This window comes from Thermobia domestica, chromosome 12, assembly GCF_964235325.1.
Source record: "Thermobia domestica chromosome 12, izTheDome1.hap1.1, whole genome shotgun sequence".
NCBI classification, from domain to species: Eukaryota; Metazoa; Arthropoda; class Insecta; order Zygentoma; family Lepismatidae; genus Thermobia; species Thermobia domestica.
Genome location: NC_137465.1, coordinates 196053067 through 196079334, shown reverse-complemented (window position 1 = coordinate 196079334; position 26268 = coordinate 196053067). Strand labels below are relative to the sequence as shown.

At 34.9% G+C, this 26268-nt stretch overlaps 1 protein-coding gene across 1 annotated transcript in view; it reads right to left on the bottom strand.

The window, feature by feature from the left end:
- LOC145666916 (sideroflexin-3-like) overlaps nucleotides 1-26268 on the bottom strand; it is a 66154-nt gene that overhangs the window by 3568 nt on the left and 36318 nt on the right. The window contains exons 6-8 of the mRNA XM_081734513.1: nucleotides 21946-22021; nucleotides 14629-14714; nucleotides 4362-4489 (exon numbers count right to left, since the gene is read on the bottom strand). Coding sequence (XP_081590639.1) covers nucleotides 4362-4489; nucleotides 14629-14714; nucleotides 21946-22021 — 290 coding nt within the window. The remainder of the gene's footprint in view (nucleotides 1-4361; nucleotides 4490-14628; nucleotides 14715-21945; nucleotides 22022-26268) is intronic.

Here is a 26268-nt window from a genome sequence, read left to right as displayed (position 1 = left end):
AGTTTTCAAAATTCTACTTCTAATCAGGGGCGTCATTTAGGAGGGGCAGGAAGGGGCAATTGCTCTTCCAAGAGTTTGAATAATACATATACTTCAATCGATTGTCTACTAATATACTAGTACAAAACATGGAAGTTTTCTGTCGATAATGTTCTTGCCCCTTCAAGCGAAGTCTGAAATGACGCCTCTATTCCTAATTGAATAATTCTCTCATACTTTAAAATAATTAATCATTAATTCTGCTTCATAAATATTGTTAAACCCAATGAAATTATTATTTCTAATGTCCAAACCTAATTTAATTGCTTTCCCGCATCCTAAGACGATAGATTCACGAATATTGTAAGATTTTCTGAAAGAGTTGTCGCCAACTTACTCCCAAATCCCCTTTAATCCCCTTTCGGCACCCGGAAAAGGTGTTTCCATTTTAATTCAAGAAAATTGTAAGACCAAGTTAATAGTCGCTTCTAGACAATATTTCCAGAATCCAAGACCCTAACAAAACTGTTTTCTCGTACTAACTTTACATCTACTAGCCTCAACTATCAGCTATCAAATGGCATTAGGGTCGATCCGTTGCGATTCATACCCTGAAATTTAACGCCTTGTTGTACGTAAAAGACTAACTACATTTTAGATTACCCATATTCTGATGCGGTTTTCACTCATGTCATTAGCTATTCCCAAAGAAGGTTCCGTCCTATATTTTAAAAATATGTATTTCAGTAATTTAGATAATTAATTATTACGCATTTCTTCACGCATATTTCATAAAGAGACCCATTTTATACAGAGTTAATGTCATACCTTAAATTTAGGTGTTTAATTAAACTACTATGGTAACAAAAAAATGTAAAAATTAGAAAGAAACTTAAAAGAAAAATAACTGACATCAAAAACGGACTAGAAGCAGAAAATAAAACCTTTTAAAAATATATGAACCGACTTCAACAAAGCACTAAAGAGGCAGAAAATATTAAAAATGCTGAAATGCAGACAATAGTAACAGCAAAGCACTTAAAAAGAAAATGATTTATTACTATTACCTAATCGTAGTACTATAAAAAGTTTTGAAACCATGTCAAGTTGTGAAATACTAATTCTTCATAAAATTATCTTCGAAATAATTCTATAGCAGCATTAATTTCTTTGTAAAGGTAACAAAAGTTTCACTGACATTGTATGTCTTGAAAGCAAATCTGGCCGAAAATTTTACCTGATAGGCTCGCTAATTCATGCTTGACGTTATTAAGGTTTTAATATTTATCCTGAGCCGAAGAATATTCCCGAAGGATGGGCATGGCAATGGTGGATAAAAAGAATAAAAGAAACACTATTGGCTTTAAGCTTCATAGCATCTGATTAGATCTTTGTGAGCTGAAAGAGGCAGATCTTGTTTTGTATTTTCTTTTCTACAACAGGACTTGTTATATTCTTTTATGACGACTTATTGGTGATCAAAAGTTGTATTTTACATGTTTATTCTTTAGTTACGTGTTGATAACATGGTAACTATTTAAGTACATTATATTTTCGCAAAGACAATCTTACCTTTAAATCATTGTTTATCCTACCTCTTGGTTTTATTCATCATCACTGGTCATGCAAAACAGAAGGAAGATAAAAAAGTGAAGGTGTAAATATTAAACGTGATACATAAGTATTAAAAATAAAAATGAACAGAACAGAACTACCAACGCTGCAGAATTTGTACCAAAATGTGAAGAAACTATGATAGCAGTTGACTGCTGGATTATCAGCACTGCCAACTTCTTCACTCTTTAGTGCAAATAGTACTTATTCAATAAAGGAAGTTATATACAAATCCATTGTTGCGGAGTGAAATTTTGGACTCACACTATCCAGTTACTATACGCATTTCAATGAAAATAACACGGCAGAAACCCAGTTCGAAGTAGGTACCATGTTCAAAAATTCGTGTCAATCGGTTTAACTGTTCAGCCGTCATCCAATCACAAACAAGATTATCTTTATTCCTGCTAATATTCGATATATTCGAAAATTTCCTTTCGTGGGGGTATTGATTTGTTAATTTGGAGCTTAGCGTTCTGTTCAGCACTAAGTCTGTATGAGACGTGAATCTACAACTTAATGTGGAATCCGTACACATGAGTTCTCACCGGAAATCGAACCTGGGTCTCCCAAGGCGTAGGCAACCATATGATCACGAGACCAGCTCTCTCTTTACTTTGTATACATATTCTTGATCTTGTATGGGCAATATTACACTTTTCTTAGATGAGGCTTTCAGAGCACAAGAAATTCAAGTACAACTACCAAAATTGCGAGAGAAAGACACATAAAATTTGTACTCTCCGTTAAAATACATTGGAAAGTGAAGGTTTTTTTTCTCTTTTTTAATTATAAGAATTATTTACAATATTTAGACATGAGTTTTTTAAGTACTCAAAGGAGATTGGTAGAAATCTTAAGTATGGCATATTTTCCAAATGACTGAAAATCAACTTGAATTCTTTGTACACTGAGTGACCCATATAGTATACACCGTTTTATTTTTAATTGTACTTTCTTACACCGATGTAGATTATTTACATTCACAGACCACCTCACCTATGCGTAGCAATTAAGAGTTGTCAGTATAACACTGCTGTAGCCAGTAAGTTATGTCTTAATATATTTACGGATGGTAAGAAAGAAGAGGGCCTTGTCGGAAAAATCTGTGAAGAAGAGGTTTTAAATTCTTTATCAGCTTAGGGTATAGAGAAACTCCTAACTAAAAATTTTGTTTCCCATTTTTTAACTTGAACTTCTTACTCGTGAACAGCAAGGGCGCCGATTTCTCTGTATTTTTGGGGGGGAGGGGGGCACTCAGACGCAGAAGGTATATATATGAGAATGTTAAGACAAATTGCATTCAAATTATGCCAAATATTGTATATTCATAAATACACTAAGGGGAGCCCACATGAGCTTTGGGGAGCCCGGGCCCCTCCGGCCCCCAGGATCGGCGCCCTGGGTGAACAGTAACTACTAAACAAACGTGGAATTCAATATTACGAGGGAAAGTAAAACATTATCCGCAATTTTGACGTAACTCTTTCTTTATTGTTCATACCGACCTCTGTCTTCCTTTATTTAATTGTTATGCTGTTGAGGTCATGCTATGAAAGTTTGACCGTAATTCCTTCATTTGTCTTCCTTTTGTTGCAAACAGATAGGCTAATTGCTGCTCCATTAGAACTTTGCAACAATGAGGAACAAAAAGCAGTGATCCGGTTTTTGTGGTTGGAAGTTGTATCGGAGGCTGCAATCCATCCAAGACTTTCGGCAAAATACGGGAACACTGTCTTGCCGCAACGGAGTGTCTAACAGAATCATGCCACTTGCACGCTCAATGTTGTCATCATTTGTAGCCAAGGGCGCCCGTCACGGGGGGGACAAGGTGTGGAGCTTGTCCCCCCTTTTAGAGGAAATTGTGCTTCGGAAAATCGAAAACCCAATAGATATTTTAGAATAGTTACCGCAAAATTTGAGACTACATTTGAAATGTCGCTTATACTGCCCCCCCTTGGAAACCACAACATGGGCGCCCTTGTCTGTAGCCGTAGATGCTGTCCGGCTCCTTCCTTCTGCATAGCACTTGTGTGACCATTTTTGAATTTTTCAATCAATTCCTAGATACTCCGTTGCGACAAAACACTGATCTCAAATTGTGTTAAAAGTTTTTGATGGATTGCGGCCCCTACTCGTTGTTCCTCTTTGGTACAAACTTCTAATGGAGCGGCCATGACCTATTTGCAACAAAAGGAAGAGAAATGGGGGAATTAGGAGTAAACACTCACAGCATGACTTAACAATAAAATAAACGAGGACAGAGGTCGGTATAAACCATGTAAAAAGAGTTATGTCAAAATTGCTGATTTTTTTTTATTTACCTTTGCAGTAACATAAAGGATTTTGAGGGCGATTGTTTCCTACGAATTTACATTTCAATGCGCTTTTAAGAAGATATGTATACTTACTAGTAACAAGTACGTAAGGAACCGTCTACAGATAAAATAAAAATAAATAAATAAATAAATAAAATGGCTCCAGTATTTAAAAAAAAACTCGAAACCTCACATTTAGTCTGTGAAGGTAAAATAGTCATAGGTTAAGAAAAATTAAAAATGAAGATATACGTGATAGAACGGTCTGTTGACTCAATTTACATAGGGAAGTGCCTAAATTGTGTACGAAATGTGTTTCCCTTACTTTTTTGTTTCTATTATATATGTTATATGCGTTTTATCCTACATATAACTAAGTTAAAAGTTCCAGCACTCATGGTCATCGAAACATTAAGAAAAAAAAACAGAATGATAAATCAACATACTCACGCATTGGCGGAATGCACATGGCTATTCTGCTTAAAGTTACTAGAAAAATGCCCTTCATGGCTGCAAACTTCGATTGTCCAAGTCTCTTACCATTTTTGTCTACGATAGGAACTCCTTCACGAAGCTCACTAGAAACAAAAATAGACAATTTTAGTTCATTACCCGCCGTATGCTTGATTTAAGTAATGTTAAAATAAAAATATGTACGTACAAAAAGTGTGTAAGTATTATAAAAGCAGCTATTAACAGCTAAATTAAGTAAAATAGTAAATATGAGGACTACAAGAGCAAATAAGGAAACATGTGGCAGTAAGAAAACTTTGAAGAATAATTTCACAATTTGTGATCACAGTATATGCAGGGTTCTGGAATCAAAATTAGCGTTCAGTTACACTTTACCATGAACTAAAATAGTAGTAGTAGGCTATATAGCATAGAACTAGTAGTATATATTGCATGATCTGTATCACTCCGTTTTTGGAATCCTTAAAAACTCAACCCTTATAGTCTGGAAACCCTTAAATCACATTTCAGACCCACTCAGGTGTCCTAAAACTATTGTATTTAATCGTGTTTGAAGATATGAATAAGAAGATATGAGTAAGAATGAATAGAGGTTCGCCCGATAAGTGATGAACTTTCCCCAACAGGTGGCAATTTTTCCCAATTGGAAAGTAAAAGTCGTCACTACAATTCAATATTTTCTATAAACGTATAACGAGGACCACATGACAAGAATGAATGAAATGATGCAATGAAAGAAGTGGGGGAAAGCGGGCGAACGCCGAGAAAACCCACGCACAAGGTGTTTATCCACCACAAAGCCAATTTGACATGAGCTGGAATCGACCTAACACCTCACCGTAATATTTAACATATGAACACTATCATAAATATATTTATGTGACTATAACATCTTCGTGAATATTTAAACAAACAAACAGATGATCAAGATAAACTGGAATCAGTATTCACATCAAATAAATATTGAATGAGTGAAACAATATGCTCTTACCGTAACGTATTGAATTATACAAATTATAGAAAAATAATAAAACTAGGATGATAGGAATTTAAATTCTGACTATCCGGTACTACTATAGCTTGCATTAGATTGCAGTCAATATTGCCGGTGCTGTGTCATCAGTTATAGCTCAGAATATGAAATAAATAAATGCAATCAAATGGGGATGGAACTGATGCACAACACGGTACTTAACTGTAAAATTGTGGTTGAATTTAAATAAAATTCAAATGATTCTAATTTAAAAAATGACTAGTTGGGGAAAATACACTGTTTTTACTAACATATCATAGGTTTTAGAATAACCAGAATGAGATGATCCCAATGCAGACGTATGACAAGCATTAAAAACTTTATAACGCAAAGAAGTAGGAACTGCAACCCAAAATTTTATACCTTGAGAAGTTTTTTGTTTTCTATACAAAATTCCATCTTTAATAGTAAAATATAATGCTTGGCGTTCTATTTTAGGATTTCTATTTTCTTTCTGTTCCAACCAAGAAAAAATATCTTTAAAGAACGGATCGTTACGCTGTTCTGTTGCCAGATTTGGCTCATTTAAAATTGAAAATGAATTTGTGGTGTGAGTAAACAAAATTTTAGGATCTTCTTGATTCTTTTTCTCGTCTTCCAAATCTCTAGGAGGGTTAGAAAAACGTGAAATGGTGTCTGCCTCTATATTACTGGAGCCACTGATGTGTGAAATAATACAATTGTACGATTCGATTTCACTTAACCATCTAGAAATTTTACTTACATTCTTTGTTTGCTTCAAATAAATTAAACTATGACAATCTGTCTTCAAATAAAAATGACGTCCCAAAAGAAAATACCTAAATGAGCGCAATGAGTACAATAATGCTAGTAATTCAAGCTGATAGGGGTGTAATTTTCTCTCGCTAGGAGACGTTGCACAACTACAATAACTAATGGGAACTAGATTTGTGTCGTCAGGTGAATTTTGAGGTTGTTTGATTAGACCAGAAAGAGCGATTTTGCTGGCATCAAAATAGAGATACAAAGGATAATCAAGCTTGTATCTCATTAGACAAGGTGCTGAAATGATGGCTTGTTTGATATTATTGAATGCTGTCTCCTGTGCGTCCTTCCAACGAAAAGGAGCGTCTTTTTTCAGCAAAGAAAGTAACGCTTCTGCTAATTGACTAAATTAGGTAAATACGAACGAACAAAAGAAGCCAATCCTAAAAAACTTTTAACTTGTTTCTTTGTTTTGGGACGTTGATAGTTGGAAATTGAGTTAATTATCCGTTTCGAAATAGACAAACCATCTTTACTAACAGTGTGACCTAAAACATCTAATGAAAAATATCCCAATTTTGTTTTTTCTGGGGAAAGCTTTAAACCAATTTCTTTTATTATTTGAAGCAACATACAAGTTAACTGCACAATTTCATCAAAACTATCAGTAGACCAAAAATAATCGTCAACATAGGCAAATATTTTATCTTGTGGAAGACCTTCTAAGGTGAGTTTCACTAATCTGTTCATACCACTAATAGATGTCTTGACACCCTGAGGGAGAAAATTAAAATGGTACGATCCAAGATTCGGAATCAAAAAAGCTGTAATAGGTTTAGATTCTTCAGTGAGGGGAATATTAAAGAATGCTCCAAAAACGTCGCTAGAACATAGATATTTGCGTCCTGCCAAATTAGTCAAAATATCCTGGATAGGAGGGACCGGAAAACTGTCAGGAACCATTTTTTTGTTGATAAATCTCGCGTCTTGTATAAATCTATACTGTCCATTCTTCTTTTTAACAAGCATTACCGGAGAATTATACGGACTAATACTAGGCTCAATGATCTTACTTTTCAATAAAATGTCTACTTGTTTTTTGATCTCATCCCGTAGATGAAATGGTATCGACAATTGGGGTCGATTTACTGGGATATTGTCTACTAATTCAATTTTATGCTTATATCCTTTAGCACAACCATAATCAAATTCATTAGAAGAAAAACTAGAATAAAATTCTTCTACTAAATCATATAATTGCTGTTGTTGATGTGGCAACAATTCAGGGTTAACATTTACTCTATATTTATTATAACCTTCAGGAAAAGATTTCGTATCTACTGCATTAACTTGATGAACCTTATTATTAGTGCTATTTTGTTTCTTGAAGTTGGTATCACTCATAACACGTTCGGCAGAACCCAAAACAATATCTTTTTTCAAGTAGAGTTTACTTTTGGTAGGATTAATCACAGATATTACCGGATGAATTTCATCTACAACTGATTTACGCACAAAAATTTCTGCCTGCGTATCTATTAACTCATTGGGAACTAATAAATTGCGATTTCCTGCAAGATCATTTACTTTTTTCAATGTAACTTGAACACTTGAATTAGGAGGCAAAACAACAGAGCGAGCCACTAAAAATTGAGGTTTATATAATTTCGCTATATGGTTAGAAATTTCTTCGAAAGATACGTATGGCGGCAATTCAATTCTTGGAGGAATACCAAATTTAACAAAACTAAAAGAATTCTTATTGTGATCAACCATTGCAAGATGACTTTTCAAAAAATCTTGGCCAATTATGCTATTATACGGAAAATCTTTATACACTCTAAAAGGATGCGTAAAATACTGTCCTCCTAATTTAAATTTCACTAAAGCGATTTGATCACTTAATTGAGAATTTCCTGTGATACCACGAATAAAAGTAGTTCCTTTGAGTATTTTATGCTTATTACTTAAACTATTACCAGAAATTAAGCTAACAGTGCTGCCTGAATCCAATAGAAATAAATGCGGCTTATTGTCTATATATGCTTTAACATGAGGCAAATCAGCTTCATATTGAATAGGAACATAATATCGCTTACTATTTCTAACATTATTACATATATTATTGTCTACTTTATTCCTATTATTCGATTTAACATTCTCATTTACATTGACTGCATTGACAGAAGCAAGACGCTGCGAATGAGAGAAGGATGCGTTGGATGGATTTCTTCGCTCGAAACGCGAACGCTCATAAGATTGCATACACACAGATTTTCCTTTGTGTGCGTGAGAAACTTGCGAGCGCTGTTCTTTACACAAGGCTTTCTAACTGGACTTTGATACCGTCTAACTGAGCTATCAAGCTATTTCTTTCTTCAGGCTGACTTACAATTTCATTTTCGTTCTGAAAATTAGCATCTAAAGTATTTTCTTTTTGCTGTATAGCATTCTTACTAACAGGATGTATATTGTATTCGTTTGTTATTGCCAAGGACTTCAATTGCTGACTACGCATTCTAACAAGAACATTAACTCTTTCCTCTAAACCTAAAGACTCTGCTAACTCAATAACAGTCTTATATGATTTTCTTACAACTACAGAATAAAATGAAGGCAATAACCCATCGATTATCAAGTTAAGTTGTTCGGTCACTGGCATCTTCGGATCGTACTCAAGTATTAATTTCCACTTATGAAAAATGTAATCTAGGACAGATTCAGAATCTAACTGTTCTCTATTTCTCATTTCTTGCTCTAAAACTTGCGAAACTATATTATCTTCATAAGCCTCTATTACTTTCTTCTTAATTTGAACATACATGAGATTATCATATTCTGCGGTTGATTGTAAAGCTAGCAGATAAGCACAAGCCCCGTTTTCTAAACAATACGGCAACAAATGACGTTTCTGTATATCACGTAGGTTATGAAGGACAGAAAAATCCTCGAAATGACTAAAAATGACTGAACTGACTCGTTCAATTTGCCGGAAAATTTGGGGGGTTCTACTAAACGATCTAGAGCAGAAGATATAGCACTAGTATTCTCCATTATATCTATTTTCAAAATCACACTTATAATAAATATCTTACACTACTATGTATATATATCCAACACCAAAATGTAAATAACACTTCTTATATACTAACACAAAGAAAAACAAAATATAATAACTTGGCAAAAATTTCTCTTCTCACCCACTTAATCATTCAACTAAGAAACAAAAAAATAAGAATTACTCTAACAGAGCAAATGAATAAACGTAACGAGGGTGGGCCGGTGGGTTAAAAATAACTTTACTCAATTTCTCTCGACAAACTATAAATTACACAGTACAAATTACTCAAAATTTGGGATCTTAAAGCATCTACCGAATATTTAGAATCGTAATTTATCGAAATTTTAGGATCGTAACAAAGGCGTAAGCCTCACAGCATCTCCATCCATGTGCCGGTGCTGTGTCATCAGTTATAGCTCAGAATATGAAATAAATAAATGCAATCAAATGGGGATGGAACTGATGCACAACACGGTACTTAACTGTAAAATTGTGGTTGAATTTAAATAAAATTCAAATGTTTCTAATTTAGAAAATGACTAGTTGGGGAAAAGGGTGAGAGAAAGAGAAAGGTTATGACTAAAAGATAAAGGATGAGCACTAGCCTGATAAATCCAACAGGGCTGGCGTCGTCCTGGTCATCTGGATGATGAATATCTTTCTTTGGAGAAGTTTGGATTAGCTGGAGACAGTCAACATCTGAATCTTAATCCTGTCGAACTGCAAGAGGCGTCGATAAAGCGTCTTACGATAATGTCCTTCTACATCTTCATTCTACTAGACTGTAGGAGCCTGTTGAGTCTGCGGTGATAAACCAACAGAATGGTACTCTTTGACTTGTGGAGTCGGTGGTCCTCCAATGGCGGGATCCGCTTCTCTCCGATGATCCTGCACCTGTCCCAATCGTGTGTTGAATACCCCTTGTTGTTCTGTTCCTCGTGGTTTTGATCAATTCAAGAATGATGACCTAATCGGGAAGTATCAGGCTGTGCTTGAAGGTATGCGGAAAGGAAAGAAGGAAGCTAGTCGTGTTTATTTAACAAATATGCATTTACAAAAGCCGTCTGAGAATGTACAGTTCTAATCAAAGTTTTCTTTCAAAGTTTCAAAAGTTCATGCTTCTTTATATCCAATACATAGTTACTTCATTTCCAATAGACAGATACTTCACAATATTTACTAGGTTAAATTTCTTGTTTGGGAAATGTCAAGAGTATGCACTCAATTACATATTCTCGCTAAGATTTAGTTTGAGTATATACGTATCAACATATCCGGATATGAACACTTACACTTATATTCGGCCTATTTAGTCTTCTGTTTCTAGAAGTACCTACTTGACGAAGGAGGAAATCAACAATAAGGAGAAATGAATCACTGCACTTCAAGGCATTACAGTTAACCAGATTTGTATACAAGGTGTTTCAAAACAACACCGACAACGTTTGCGAGGTGATTCCTGTCACCAAGATAAGACAAAAAGTATAGACCAAATTGGGTGCACATATGCTTCCTTTCCGAGTTATGGGTTGCCGAAAACATGAAAAATATGAACTTTCAAGGTCCATAGCTCCAATACTGTGGGAACTACTGTAGTCGGGTCAAGACTTCACTTAGGAACTAATATGTGTGCTATCCGAAAATACATGTTTCAGAATCCTGTGGTACTCACGCAACAATTTTTATAGAGGGAATTTGGTTATGGACAAATAATTTGAAGTACTTGCCAACTACCTCTCTCTCTCTCCGCTACGGTAGGAGCTATCGGCCTTTAAAGTTCGTTCTTTCATGTTTTCGGCAGCCTATAACTCCGAAACGACGAATTTCTGCACCCAAGCTGGTCTATACTTTTTGTCTTATCTTGGTGTCAGGAATCACCTCCCAAACGTTGTCAGTGTTGCTTTGTAACACCGTGTATATAGCTTTACATAAATTATGTTTAAATTTCGTATGTAACTCACAAGAAATTATATTTTACACTTTAATTAACACTGCCTTTAAACAGATTGAAAAGCGATCCAATTTTATACAATTCGTGCATCTTAACATTTGATTGATATTAATAAAGTATTATATTTATTTATTTTTATTTATTTATACAAGTAACAATACAGACATAGTGGACACACACACTGCACACACAAATAGTATATCTATATTCTTAGGCCGGAAATTCTCCGGAACTCCAGAGACTTATTATCAGGCCTATACAAAAAACTTAGTTTAGAAACCAGCCTATATGGCCGGATGGCCTCCGGTATTCCACGAGACCAAAAAAAAAAAAAAAAAAAAAAAATTAAAACACATACTATGAAATATATAAAGACAGACAGACACATACATATATATATTGGTGGCAACACTTCTAATACACACGCCACAACTATAAAATTATTTTATTTTTTTTTCTTTTACATTTATTAGCACTACGACTGGTAACCTGCGGATATCCTTGAGGTTAAGTTCTAGTCCTTGGCAGGGTTTCTTTAATATTAATCAGTATTATATTATTTGGTCTAGGAATTAATTCGTGCGGGTGGACAAGAGATGGCGCAACGAACGGAGCGTCCCACAGTTCCGTGTATCCACACATGTGTTGCAAACCCCTGTCATCGCGTATCGTTCGTAGTATAGGGCAGTGGATTAAAGCGTCAACAACACCAGTTTGTAGTTAAGTGAACATGGCGCAATTTGTGCCTGATAAAGTGTTTTTGCGGGGTGTCCTGCTGCATTACTTTAACATGCAGAAAAGTGCGACTGAAAGTCATCGTATTTTGGTGGAAGTGTATAGTGACCATGCTCTAGCTGAGCGAACGTGTCAGAAGTGGTTTGCACGGTTTAGAAGTGGTGATTTCGGCTTGGCAGACCAAGAGCGAGCTGGACAGCTAAAAAAATTTCAAGACGAAGAATTGACAGCATTGCTCGAGCAGGATTCGTGTCAAACGCAGGAACAACTTGCAGCAGCATTAGGCGTTGATCAAACAACAGTCTCCAAACGCTTGAAAGCCATGGGAATGATTCAAAAGATGTCACATTGGGTTCCACATGAATTGAAAGACAGAGACGTTGAAAGACGAAAAACCATTTGCGAATTGCTGCTTCAACGACAGAGCAGAAAGGGGTTTCTGCATCGAATTATTACGGGTGATGAGAAGTGGATCTATTACGAGAACCCTAAACGAAAAAAGGCCTGGGTGAAACCAGGTGAACCAGGTCCATCACAACCAAAACGAGATATTCACTGTGCAAAGGTTATGCTGTGCATATGGTGGGATATGAAAGGTGTGTTGAACTATGAGCTGCTGCAACCGGGTGAAACTATGAATGGAGAACGTTACCGACGACAATTAATGCGTTTGAAGCAAGCTCTGGCCAGAACACGACCAGAATGGGAGAACAGACATGATAAACTTATTGTTCAACATGATAACGCTCGCCCACATGTCGCAAAACCGGTCAAAACCTATTTAGAAAATGTCGGATGGGAAGTTTTACCCCACCCGCCGTATTCACCAGACGTTGCTCCTTCGGACTACTACTTGTTCGATTGCATGAACAACGATTTGATTGGACAGCGGTTTACTTCTTCAGGAGATATCGAAACATGGGTCTCTGACTGGATCGCTTCCAAGGATGAGGACTTCTTTCGCCACGGAATCCGTACATTGCCTGACAGATGGGCGAAAGTGGTGGCTAGCGATGGACAATATTTTTCTTAAGGTATTTATGTATTTTGTGTTTGTACTACAGCTTCAATGTGTGCGTACCAACCGCACGAATTAATTCCTAGACCAAATATAAATCATTTTTATAGCTGTTATTTTTTTTACTACAATTTCAATTAATTATCATTTAATTTATTATTAATTTTACATTATCTTTCAACAAGAAGAAACATACATAATGCAACCTAATGACATAATATCATTATGATAGATGGCTCTTCACAGAAGCTTTCGCTTGTGGGTGAGAAACCATCTTCATAATGTATATATGAGTGAAATTTTATCATTTTTCCTCTTTTTTCTCTTTTTCTTCCTTCTCTCCTCCATTTTTTAAAAATAAACCCCCCAGTAGGATAAGCATATTTCAAGTGGCGTTAGTCGATTATTTACTAATTTATTACATTAATTTAATACGTTAACGCTCTTAAGTCATCATTCTTTATTTCCTTTAACCAATTAGTTATTAGTATTTTTAATCTATGCATTTTTCCTTCTTCCCTAATTTCTTTTGGAGTATTATTATAAAGTTCCGGAGCCAAATAATATTTGATTTTGTGATATACCCTTATTTACTTTTATTGTTTCAAGATCTTTTTAAGTTACTTTTCTTGTTCCATACCCATGAGAAATTTTATTCCATTCATTTTCATGATTTTTTTACATAGAGTAGGACTGTTTTTATATATAATTTTTCAACAGTTAAGGCTGAAAATTCTCTATACAGGTTTTCTAGACTGTCTTCTTTGTTTTTATTTAAACATATTCTTATAATATTATTTTGCTGAACTTTTAAAGGTCTTATATGCTTCTCATAGGCAGATCCCCAATTTAAGATACCATACTGTAATATATTTTGTGTTAGTGCATAATATACCATACGTAAAACTTTTAATTCTAAACACCCTCTTAATTGTACAAATTTATACAGCAATTTTCTTAATGTCTTGGCTACATGTTGAATATGCGATGCCCACTTTAAATGTTTATCAATTTTCACTCCTAAATATTTTTGTTCAGTTACTTTATTTATTGTATTACATTTACAGTCTAAAGTATTAATACAGTTATGATATTTTAAGACAAAATTTTGAGGCTGTTCGGTTATTGTTAGTGAGAAAGCAATATAATTGGTTTTCGTTAAGTTTAGTACCAAGGAATTTTGTTCAAACCATTGTTTTACTTTCCTTACTGTTATTTCCGTTTTTTATAAGTTTCTTCCCACTTTTTTTCTGTTATTGTTATAGTGGTGTCGTCTGCAAAAGATTGAATATAGCCATCAATGCCTATATTGTACAAATCATTTATATAAATTATAAATAAAATTGGACCTAATACTGATCCTTGTGGCACTCCATAGCTAACCTGTGTTAAGTCACTCATAAAATTTCCAATTTTAACAGCTTGCAATCTATTACTTAAATAACTAGTAAACCACGAGAGTACTACACCTCTTACTGGCAATACTTTACATATAAGGCAATATAAGGCAATACTTTACATCAAATGGTATTAGACAACAGAATACAATAATTATATCAAAGCTATCAATAATACAACTCTATTTAGACCTAGTTTAAAGTCATTTGAGAAAAGAAGAAAGTATTTAATCAGATTTCATATAATTTTAATGCAAGTAAAATGAAATGCGATAAAACTATAGATTTACAAAGAAAAATAGATTTTCAAATGGCTACTTACTGAAGTCTCATCATTGGTATATTTATGCAATGAGCAGCAGAAACTGCAACAAGTGGTACAAGTCGACGAATCAAGCGTGATGATTTCTACAAATTTAAAGGAAAATATACAATCACTTACATATTTTTTTTAGTAATTTCGATTACCTGAGTTTAATCATTATGATCCATATTATCCACGAACTTCCAAATCGAAAACTGTAGGACCATAAAATTGTCATATACAATCTCATTTAAATATATTTATTTATTTATTTATTTATTTGCCTGTTTTGCATACAAATGAGAGTATTCTCGAGCACGCATACAGTTGTCAAAATTACAAAATAATTACATATATGGTATAGAAAAAAACTTAGATAAAATAATACATACATAACTATGACTTTTATAAGCTTATACAATCATAATATAATTAACAAAGAAAAAAAATTTATACATTATCTTCAAAAAACTCATTTACCGAGTAGTAACATTTATCTACTAAGAACTCGTGAAGATCCGATTTAAACATAGAATATGATTTGTTTTGTTTTAGAAAGTCAGGTATCTTATTGAAAATTTTTGTACAGTTAATATATACACTTTTTTGAAAAAACGAGAAATTTTGGGGGATAACATGCAAATTATTAACGAATCGAGTATTGTATTTATGGACGTTACTGTTTTCAATAAATAAGTGTTTGTTACTTACGGTAAACAAGATAACTTTATATAGATACGCACAAGGTAATTGTAATATTTTTTGTCCTCGAAAGATGGGCTTGCAAGAAGATTTTGGTGACAATCCAAACACAACCCTTAGTGCTTTCTTTTGTAAGCGAAACGTGCTAATACATTCAGTAGAATAACCCCAAAAAATAATACCGTAAGTTATTAAAGAATGGAATTTTGCATAGTACACCGAAACTAAGGCCTCTGTTGTGACATTACCTCTTAGTCTACGGAGGCCGAAACAAATACTACTTAATTTTTTGTTGAGTTGAGAAATATGCTCATTCCAAGTTAGTTTCGAACTTATGGTGACACCAAGAAATTTAGTTGAAATAGAAAAGTCGACTTTTTTGTTATTTACCATTACGTAAGGAATAAATTTATTTTGAAGAGGATAATAAAAATTTAGCAAGGAAGTTTTATCATTGTTTAGAACTAACTTATTGTTACTTAACCAGTTACTTAATCGTGAAAACGCAGTGTTTAGATTATATTCAATATCATGTCGTGAGTTACCTGTAATAATAACATTGGTGTCATCAGCAAATAAAACACATTTATTAGGCAACATTTCATATGTCAAATCATTGATGTAAATAAGAAAGAGCAATGGACCAAGCACTGATCCTTGAGGTACACCAGTTAGTATTGTACCTTTATAACTACTAAACTTACGCATTTCGCCATTATTTTCGTTCGTAATTTGAACTATCTGATACCTATCCTTCAAGTAAGACTCGATCCATTTATTGGCAGTTCCTCTTATACCATAAAAGCTTAATTTTTTGAGTAAGAGATCATGATTTACAGTGTCAAATGCTTTAGTAAGATCAACAAAGAGTCCAATTGCCCATTTTTTATTATTTATTGCATGCATAACAGTACTAAGAAAATCGAAAATCGCAGAATCAGTAGATTTGCCAGTTAAAAACCCATGTTGAGATAATGATATTAGATTATTGGAACGTAAGTAATTCCTTATCCTATTTGACATTACCGTCTCAAAAATTTTTGAAAATACAGATAAAACTGAGATAGGGCGATAATTCTTAATATCGTAACGACTGCCTTTTTTGAACAAGGGAATCACTTTAGCCACTTTTAACCGTTGTGGGAAAATGCCTGATTGAAGGGAAAAATTTATTACATGAGTCAGGTAAGGAGCAATCATCGAAGCAGATTGTTTTATAATAGTGGACGGTACTTCATCAAGACCTGCAGAACTGCTATTTCTCATCTTTCCTATAATTGCTAATATTTCATCAATAGTTACCGGGGTAACAAAAATACATTTTGGATAAGAAGGCATATTTGAAGAACCACTTGTACCAGCTTGGTGGGATAGAGCACCAAGAGCTACCTGAGGAGAAGTTATAAAATAATTATTAAATTTATTTGCAATTTCAACAGGGTTTGTAATTCTTTTATAGTCAAAAATGACGTGATTCAAATTAGCAATATTACCCTTCTTTGTATGTAGTCCTACCGACTGGTGAATAATATTCCACATAGTTTTAATTTTATTTCTGGAGTTATTAATCATTTTCGAATTATGCATTTGCTTTGCTGTCTTAATAACTTTCTTATATGTTATCTTATATTTTTTAACGTAATTTCTGAATACATCAGAAACATTTGTATCATTAAGCAGTTTAGCGTACTTAATTAAATTTCGTTTGGAATTACGAATACCAGTTGTAATCCAACTCTTCTTAATTTTATTACATTTACTAATTGGCATGAGAGGAAAAGCTATATTAAAACAGTGCAAGTATACATCTAAGAAGGAGTTAAATTTTTCGTCCATAGTGGAAGCTGAATAGATTCCATCCCATGTCTCAAGAGCCAACAAATAACAAAAGTAACTAATGTTACTCGGTGAAAATAACCTTTTTTCAATTCTGGTAGTATTTTGCAACACTGGTAAGTTAGTTGATGGAAGCGATAAGCTAACTAATTGCGCATAATGATCTGAATAACCTGGGTTGAATATTTCAAGTTTGTGGTTATGACACTCTCTGCTTACTCTTACTTGATCAAGTGCTGATTTTCCAAATCTGGTAGGCATATTAACAATAGCTTTGAGATTAAATGAAGTTAATAGGTTTTGTAAATCAGTTTTAACTTTAGTGTTAACCATCCAATTTATATTTATGTCACCACACAAAATGATAATACTGTATCTTTTGCACAGATGGTCAAGAAGAAGTTCAAGATTTCTAAAAAATACCCGTAAGTTACCCGAATTAGATCTATAAATACTACATATACATACTTTATGAGCGAGATTTATTGCAACTACTTCAAAGTGAAGTTCCAGATTGAACATCGATACATCAACTTCATCAGCATTTAACTTATTATGAACGAATATACAAACTCCTCCATGAATCAAGTTAACTCTTGAATAATGACTTACCAAATCAAAACCTTTTAATTTTACAGATTTAATATCAGTGCAGCTTAACCAATGCTCCGTGATGCAAATAACTTGTGCAGTTGACAACACTGTCTCAACTAACACATCCATAAAGTCCAGCTTATTGCCAAGACCCTGCACATTGTGATGAAATACTTTAAGCTGATTTACTTTACAGTGTTTCACTGTATTGATATCTGTACCGGGTTTTATGTTTCCAAGGTTATTCCTGTGTTCAACGATAAAAAATTGTCGTCTCCTACCTTAGTTTCCTTGGTATGTACCAATCTATCCCAATACAACGGTATTGCAATGTTATCTTTACTACACCCCATCTCACACACAAACTTTATTATTTCAGCACAAACATATTTCTTGCCAAACCTATTTAGGTGTAGTCCGTGAGAAGTGTGTAATTTCCTATCTAGCATACCCATGTCCACAACACAAACGTTTTTGAAGTGTTTTGCTAGTTTATATACTTCTTTGTTTACACGTTCCACTTCTTTATTCACACATGACCACCTGGCCAAATCATATCTATGTGGCACTGTAAACACTAAAACCTTTGTATGTAATAAGGCCTTTAGTCGCTGTTTTAGGCATAGTAAAAATGCACTTCCTTGATTTTTCGAGATGTCATTAGTACCCGCTAAAAACACTACAACATCATTATGGCCCATTTCTACCGATTCCGAAATAATTCCTTCACTAACCTTATCAAAAGTTGTACCAGGTTTTACAGTACTTATGACTTCGCAGTTACTGGAGTTGTTGAGATGTACCGCTACACTTCTTCCATGACTGTCCTCATACAAACTTATTTTTCTTGTCTGTTTCCTTTTACTGTACTTCTGAAGCTGACCCTTTTTCTTTATACAATTACTATCAGAAACTGCGTTGGTTATTTTGTCGCTTCCTTTGTACTTATCAATTTCATCACTGAGGACATCAAATCTGTTTTCCACTAAAATATCCGCATCTATTTTATTTCCGGTCGTGATTTTCTTCGAACTACACTTATTTGTATTTTTATTAACTACAGTCCACTTATCACCTTGTCCATTGGTTAAGTTGTGCTTACTTTGCGGAGGGGTTAGTTCCGTAGTAATTACTTTATTGTGAGACTCCTCAAAATTTAGTAGTTTTCCTTGCACTTGTACTTGCGCATTGTGTCTCTTATGTTTACCACTTGCACTGATTTCTTTCACACCATAATTGTTCCCAGTAATAGGCCTACTATTTGTACACGTTTTACTGACTTTTAAAACATCACTGTATGTTTTATTATTACACTGGGAATGTTGCTGTTTGTGTTCATTTACTTGTGTTTGATTTACATCCTTCAATGGACTTGTACCTTGCACAATTACTGCAGACAACTTTAAAAGTTGAGTTGTAAGTTCTATTTGTTCACACCTAAGTTGGTCCACCTCATTTTTAAGTTCACTAAAATCTTTTACTATCAGTTTCAAACACGCTTCAATATTTTCAACTTCAATATTATTGTTTGATTTCAACACACACTGCTCGTCATTTGTTTTTGCAGCACTCGTATTCGTATTTTTCGCTCTTGACCTTGTTATTATCGTATTTTTGTTCTGAATTTTATACTACATGCTGCACAAATACTTGATGTCTCAAAATCACTGTTATTTTTACATTTTCTACATAGTTCAATATCATTACTCTGCCTTTCTTCAAGAGCTACATATGGAACAACTACACCTTCCGCCATCTTACACAGATACAAAGTACATCGAGAACCCAGCCTTGTTGTCTTTCTACGCGTTTACCACATTGCTTCAGTGATTAACACGTTGGCCGCCATAATTAGTGCAATTACTTATTCGACGCTACACAGTATCATGCCTTTCTTTTGAGTCATTGAGACCCAGGCATTTTACAAATCAAGGACTCTTTTTCTCAACTAGGCTAATCCATTAGTCTTTGATATCTGAATTATGAGGTTACTGAATTCGATTACAACAATTTTATTTTATTTTATTTTTGAGTTTGAATATATTTAGTTTAGTCTAGCGTTTATCAAACTTTATTAAGTAAGGACCATTTTTATTACTCAGAATGTTCTACGGATCATAATACTATTGTTTCCATCGAAAACAATTTTATCACCAGTGACGTGTTAGCCCCTCATTGAACCATAATTGGTCAAAATTGGACCAGATCGTTTAATTGACATTTGATCGCGTTTCATTACCACGCATAGTGAAATAATACGGATAATTTGTAGAAAGTTAACAAGCTAACTTTGAGCCAGATCGTTTAATCGCAAACAGCCGTCAATTGATTCCCACGTGTACTGACGTAATATGCATATTTGTAGGGGAAGTTAATAGGTTATATTAGAAGATTCATTGTTCGGAATTGAACTAGATCGTTTGATCGACAACAATCAGCGTTCGGTCACCACGCGTAGTGACGTAATAAGTACAGTTTGCAGAGAGTTAAGTTAACCTATCATAATCGCAATTGATTGAAATTGAGCTAAGTTGTTTGATCGTGATCGATTGCCAACAAGAAGCATTTGATAGGTATGTATAATGACGTAATACGCATATTATTATAAGAAAGTTAACAAGGTATCTTGTCAATTCCCCATGGAACCAAAATTGATGAGAATTGGCCAGCTTTTTTGATTGTCGTTTGTTCATTGATGTAATAGTATGCGTAATTTGTAATGATGTAATAGTATGCGTAATTTGTATGGAGTTGATAAGTTAATTTGTTTGGGCCCCATGAAGTCAAAGTTGGTTAGGAATTGGGTCAGATCGTTGAATCGATATCTGGTCGTCAACATTTATACTTTCATAAACACCCTTATTGATGTATTACACAGAATTTTAATCGGAGGGAGAACTTCAAATGTTAGCTTCCCCCATGGAAGCAAAATTGATCAAATTAGACTAGATCGTTTGATTGTAACTTCATCGCCATGCATAGTGACATAATAACCATAGTCTCTAGGGAGTAATAAATTTACTCACGAGGTCACGGGTTTAAAGCGAGCGTGAGTAAAATCCAACTGATTGGCAGTTAATGTGTGTTATATTAAAGACTAGCGTTAATTACCCACTTATCTGGGTTACAAAGAAAAATGAGTAATATGTACCGTTAGTCAGTCAGTTTTACTATAACTGAAGCGCTCTCTGATATCGGTTCTTTTTATGTGTATCTCTCTCCTTCCCTCCCCCAAGTTGCGGGTCTGATTTTCGATTTAAATGGCATCTGAAGTGTCACTGTCCATCTCAAGAGACCCCGAAAATTATAGATTAGACATTAACAACGGTAATTTTTGATCATTGTTATATATCTTTCCCCTTCTCCCATCCCCTAAGTTGCACCTTCAAAGTGAAATTATAAAAACAATCCTAGGCCCGAATCTAACCTATTTTCAAAATTTGATCGAGATCGGTAGTATGGTTCAAGAGTTAGTCCGCCTTATGCAGTAGAGCTCCTTCGTGGCTAAGTGGTTAGCGTAAGCGCCTTTGGCGTGGGAGACCCGGGTTCGATTCTCGGCGGGAGCTCATGTGGTTCGGATTCCACGTTCATCAGTGGGTCCACGTCTCATATAGCCTCGCTGCTGATCGGGACGTTAAACTCAAAATCAATTCAACTCAACTCCGCCTTATGCAGAGTCATTTTGACGTATTATTAGCGTCATATTAAAGGCTTGACTACTGCAGGAAACATATGTTAGCCAAGCTCTTTTATGACACTAATCACGCGTAGAACTACTCTGCATAGGGCCCATTAAGTCACGAACATAGTCACTTTCATTTTTATTTATATTGATTTTATTTTTCCCTTTCTTTTTAAATTACAATTGCAACTGTTATGGTTTTATGTATGGTGCCATATTGCCACTGGGTCTTATGCAGAGTCATTCTTACTCGTAATTAGTGTCATACTAAAGAGTTCGACTAATATATGTTTCCTGCAGTAATCTGGCCTTTAGTATGACGCTAATCATACGTCCAAACGACTCTGCATAAGGCAGTCTGTGTTTAAATTTTAAAAAGCGATGGGACTTCATACTAAGAGAAATGACAGAATTTACAACTTTAGGAATAAAAATATTAAATTTTGCCAAAAATATCAGGTTCAATTTTCCTAGTAATAGTTTAAAGTGTATGAAATTACTTCTACAATTATACTACTCACCTTTACTACAATGTTAAGTCCAAGAGCTGTGGCTAAAGCACCCCCTGTTGCCAGTGAATAAGAAAGAAGAACTTGACTGGAAGAAAAATGTGAAATATATTTTTTTGTCTCAAGTAAACATATAAGGTCAGTTCTAAATAATTGCATGTATATAATACGAAATAAGTGAAAGATATACTAAAGTAAGAATTATCTAATCAAAGAAAATATATCATTTTCACGATATGCCATTTTACTAGCGCTTTCCTAGAATAGATCAGATTAATTATATCACCTTTTCATTTACAAATTAACCAAAAGAATTTTTTCCGTTTATGACGTCGCGCTTACAGAGATGGAACGAAATAACGCACGTGCTTGCCAAGCAAACGAGTTAGTCCGTCCATAAACCTGCAGTAATACAGGCACACTCCGCATATACAGGATACAGCAGTCATACCTCGTCCAATGTCCAAGAGAAATGGAGGTATCGAAGCAGCTTATTCATGTGTGTTAGTTGAATGACTTTAAAATCGGTCTATCAGCTGCCGCATCAAATCGCTACATATGCCAGACATTTGTTGAGAATATTGTGACGGAAAGCATTCCATTCGGGAGATGTGAGCCTTTCGAATGAATCTCGCAGTGGATAACCACGTGTGTTGGAAGACGAGGCCCTGAAAGCAGCTGTCGAGGAGGACAATGGTCTAACGTGTCGTGAACTTGCAGGAAGGTTGAATGTTTTTGCTTAAACAGCCAAACTGCACTGTAAAAAATTTCGCCTTAAATTTACTGACCGATTACCGTCAACTCTCGCTGCCATCCGATTACCCTAAATTTTACGGACCACCGTTTTTTCATAAAAACGGCAGACCGTATATTTAGAAGCAAAATAATATTGACCGTATTTAGAAACAAATTTGGTACCGTATATTTTACGGTAATTTACCGTAAAATTTAGGGATCGTTTTTTAAAAAAAGCACAGGTGTGTTATTACCGTACAAGATTTACGGTAATTATCACACCGATTCCGTATCTAGAGGTCCTTGCCAGTGCAGCGTGCCCTCTTGCTAGATCCAGTAAGAATTCTTGCTGGGCAATATATATTGACCCAAGTTTCATCGAATTGCTGGAACTGTATCAGTACACACACTAGCTAGCAATATATTTTTCCTGGATGGATGCAACTAGAGTGCACGCTGGTCCACTGAAAGATTACTTAACTAAAGAAAACACAAAAATGAACGAAAGAAGCGTTGCACCTACGACGTGCATAATATCCATAAGAATAAAAGTTGAAATTAATTCTTAGTTTCTAATATCGAACCCTTGTTCTGATATCATCTTGAACATACATTGCTTTTTCTTTTCAAAATTACCAATTTTGTCATGTATTGAACAAAACACCAGAAGAGGATTCGATATTACATACAAAAAAAAAAAAAAAAAAAAAAACTATTTCTTGAATTTTATAGCTGAGTTTTCGCACGCTTTGAAAATGTAGTTGAAACAAACATCCATGTCCTTTTAAGATATTCATAAATCGATATTCTGTTGCAGTGTTAAGACTAGCTTTATCGCATGTATTTTCGCTATGAATACCAGTAGACTAATAGACCTCAAATATTCTAATCAGCGATTCATTCGATTAGTCGCATTATTACGGTTTCAGATAACCAAGCAGGCACCCGACAACATAGCTTAGAATGACCAGAACTACGACTAAACAAGTGTAAAACCATATGACTTCTCACAACACTGCCTACAGTATTCAGAATCCGCTATCCCAAATACACTGTAAACACACGTTACACGTTTAATAAATACGTGTTTGCATAATTATGTAACAGTGGCATCAATGCTATTAAAAAAAAGTCACCAAACTTCCAGAGTATCGGACTTTTTCATATTTATTAAACGCTCAAATGTATTAACAAGGCACCAGAACAGATTATAGGTACTCAGAACAAAATTAAAGATAAAAACATTTACAGAAATATTTTTCAAATCTAACAATTCATTTATTTAGAAAAACTAATGACAGCATGGGCGCCCGATGAAAACTTTCTAGGGGACTCATCTCCCTGGTTACTATATACTCTATTACATTTGATATTTTTTATTTGTATTAAGAAATTTAATACGTTTTCATTAGCTAGGGGAGCGACCCCCTGCCCCTCCTTCGGGCATACATGAGTGACAGTATTCTTTTATTTCTGTAACATGAAAAATTTCAGTTGATGCAACACAATTTATGTAATGCTGTACTAAGTACGGTAAACTACGAAGCACTTTTCCTAATTAAAAAAAAAAAAAAAAAAAAGTATTTCAACATTGTGATTTTCATTCTAGCTTCACCACCACTCGTAGTTGGCTACATTATCATAAGACTTTATACATCCAGCAGCTTCTTGGTTTCGAATCGTTGCACTTTGGAGCGATCTGCTTGCCACGATAGCCAACTAAAGTTTTGTTTGTCACCGAACAAAGTTCAAATATTAACATGGTGCTTTCCCATACATTACCTTGCTTAATGTTGAATTTCCAGGATATCTTCAACACTAGTATTTATATATCACACCAGAAAACCACACACTAAACAAACAAACAAAAGAAAAAAACAACACAAAACAAAGCACAACACATCCGAACCTACGCGCCATCAATCCTCGCTTCGACCATGTGCTTTTTCTCTCCAATGCGCATGCCCGACGCAAGCATCTGACAGGAAAACGGTCTCCTACCATTATTTTAGAAAAACGGTAAACCGTATATTTTTTATGGTAGGAGGCACTTATTTTCACGGTTATTGGTTACAGTGTGCACCTGCATGGAATAGGGAAGTCATACAAGAGAAATGACTTCCAGAAAATAGATACCCCACGTATTGTCGGCAGCCAAAAGCAACAACGCATGACAGTCTGTTTGTCCTTAATCACTCGGCACCTAAACACTCCCATATTTGATCGCTTTCTAGCTGGTGACAAAAAATGGGTCCTCTATGACACTCTCAAGCGAAACAGACATTGGTTGTCGCCACGTGATCCTGTCCTCGCATCTCAAGACCATCTCTGCACCTACGAAAGGTTATGCTCTCTGTATGGTGGAATTGTCCTCAAGTGGGGTATTACGAGCTCCTTCCATCTGGTCAAACCATCACGGCAAACCTCTACTCCCAGAGGTTGCAAAAGGCGCACCATGTATTGCGGCAGAAGGAGACGGCAGTAATGAATTGCAAGGGTGTGCTGTTCCTGCACGACAATGCAAATCCACATGTGGCCAAGATGATCCAGGAGACCCTTCAGCCACTTGGCTGGTATTCACTGTGATGCACCATCTTCACCGGACTTTGCGCCAACAGATTACCTCCTGTTTCATTCCCTTAACAAACACCTCCGTGAGAGATCTCTCGCAAATGAGGGATACCTAAGGCACGCTCTCACAGACTTCTTTTCATCCACGACCGCCGAGTTTCAAGGTGTTGTACAGCTGCAAAAATTTTGGCAAAAGATGTTGGATGCTGATGGAGACTACTCCGAAACCTAAAGTTACGAACTGTTCACTGAATTGTTCTTTGTTTATTAATGCTTTAGAACTGCAATAACTTTTTTGGTTACCTTTGTATTACTTATCACGTTATTGTTTCACATATTGTATACATTGTTTTTTTTTCTGTGTCCTTCATTCGTTTAAGGTTAGTTTAAAGGGACAAGTTTTACCGATAGATGTCACTACAGTCTTCGTATCTCTCTCGTGTATTTTTTACCTTTCACGAACATTCACGATTTCTAATACAAATTTCAACCTAGAGATTTCAAATTCTTAGAAAAGGAACTTGATAACCTATCGAAGACAACAAACCGTGCCGATTTTTTATTTAAAATTTTCTTCGTTGTTGAAATGGCTTAATTGTTGAAAGCGATATCCAACCCTTTAACAATATAATTCTTTCAAGAATGAAGAAAATTCTAAATAAGAAATCGGCACGGATTGTTGCCTTCGATATTTTATGAACTTCCTTCTCCAAAAATTTGAAGTCTCTAGGTTGAAATTTGTAAGAGAAATTGTAAATTTTCGTGAAACGTAAAAAATACATGAGAGAGATACGAATACTGTAATGACATCTATTGGCAAAACTTGTCCCTTTATACCAACCTTAAGGAATTTTCTGGACTTTAAGCCTGATACCCTTATAAAAGCTATTTCTTTCTGCCTCAAAGCTCTGACAAAGTCCTCAAAAATAAATAGCCCAAAATATATTTCTTGTGCGTGCTGTTATTTTTTTCAGCTTCTCCATTTCCAGCTCCGGGCTTCCTTCTTGTTTCCCACCATCCTTATATTAC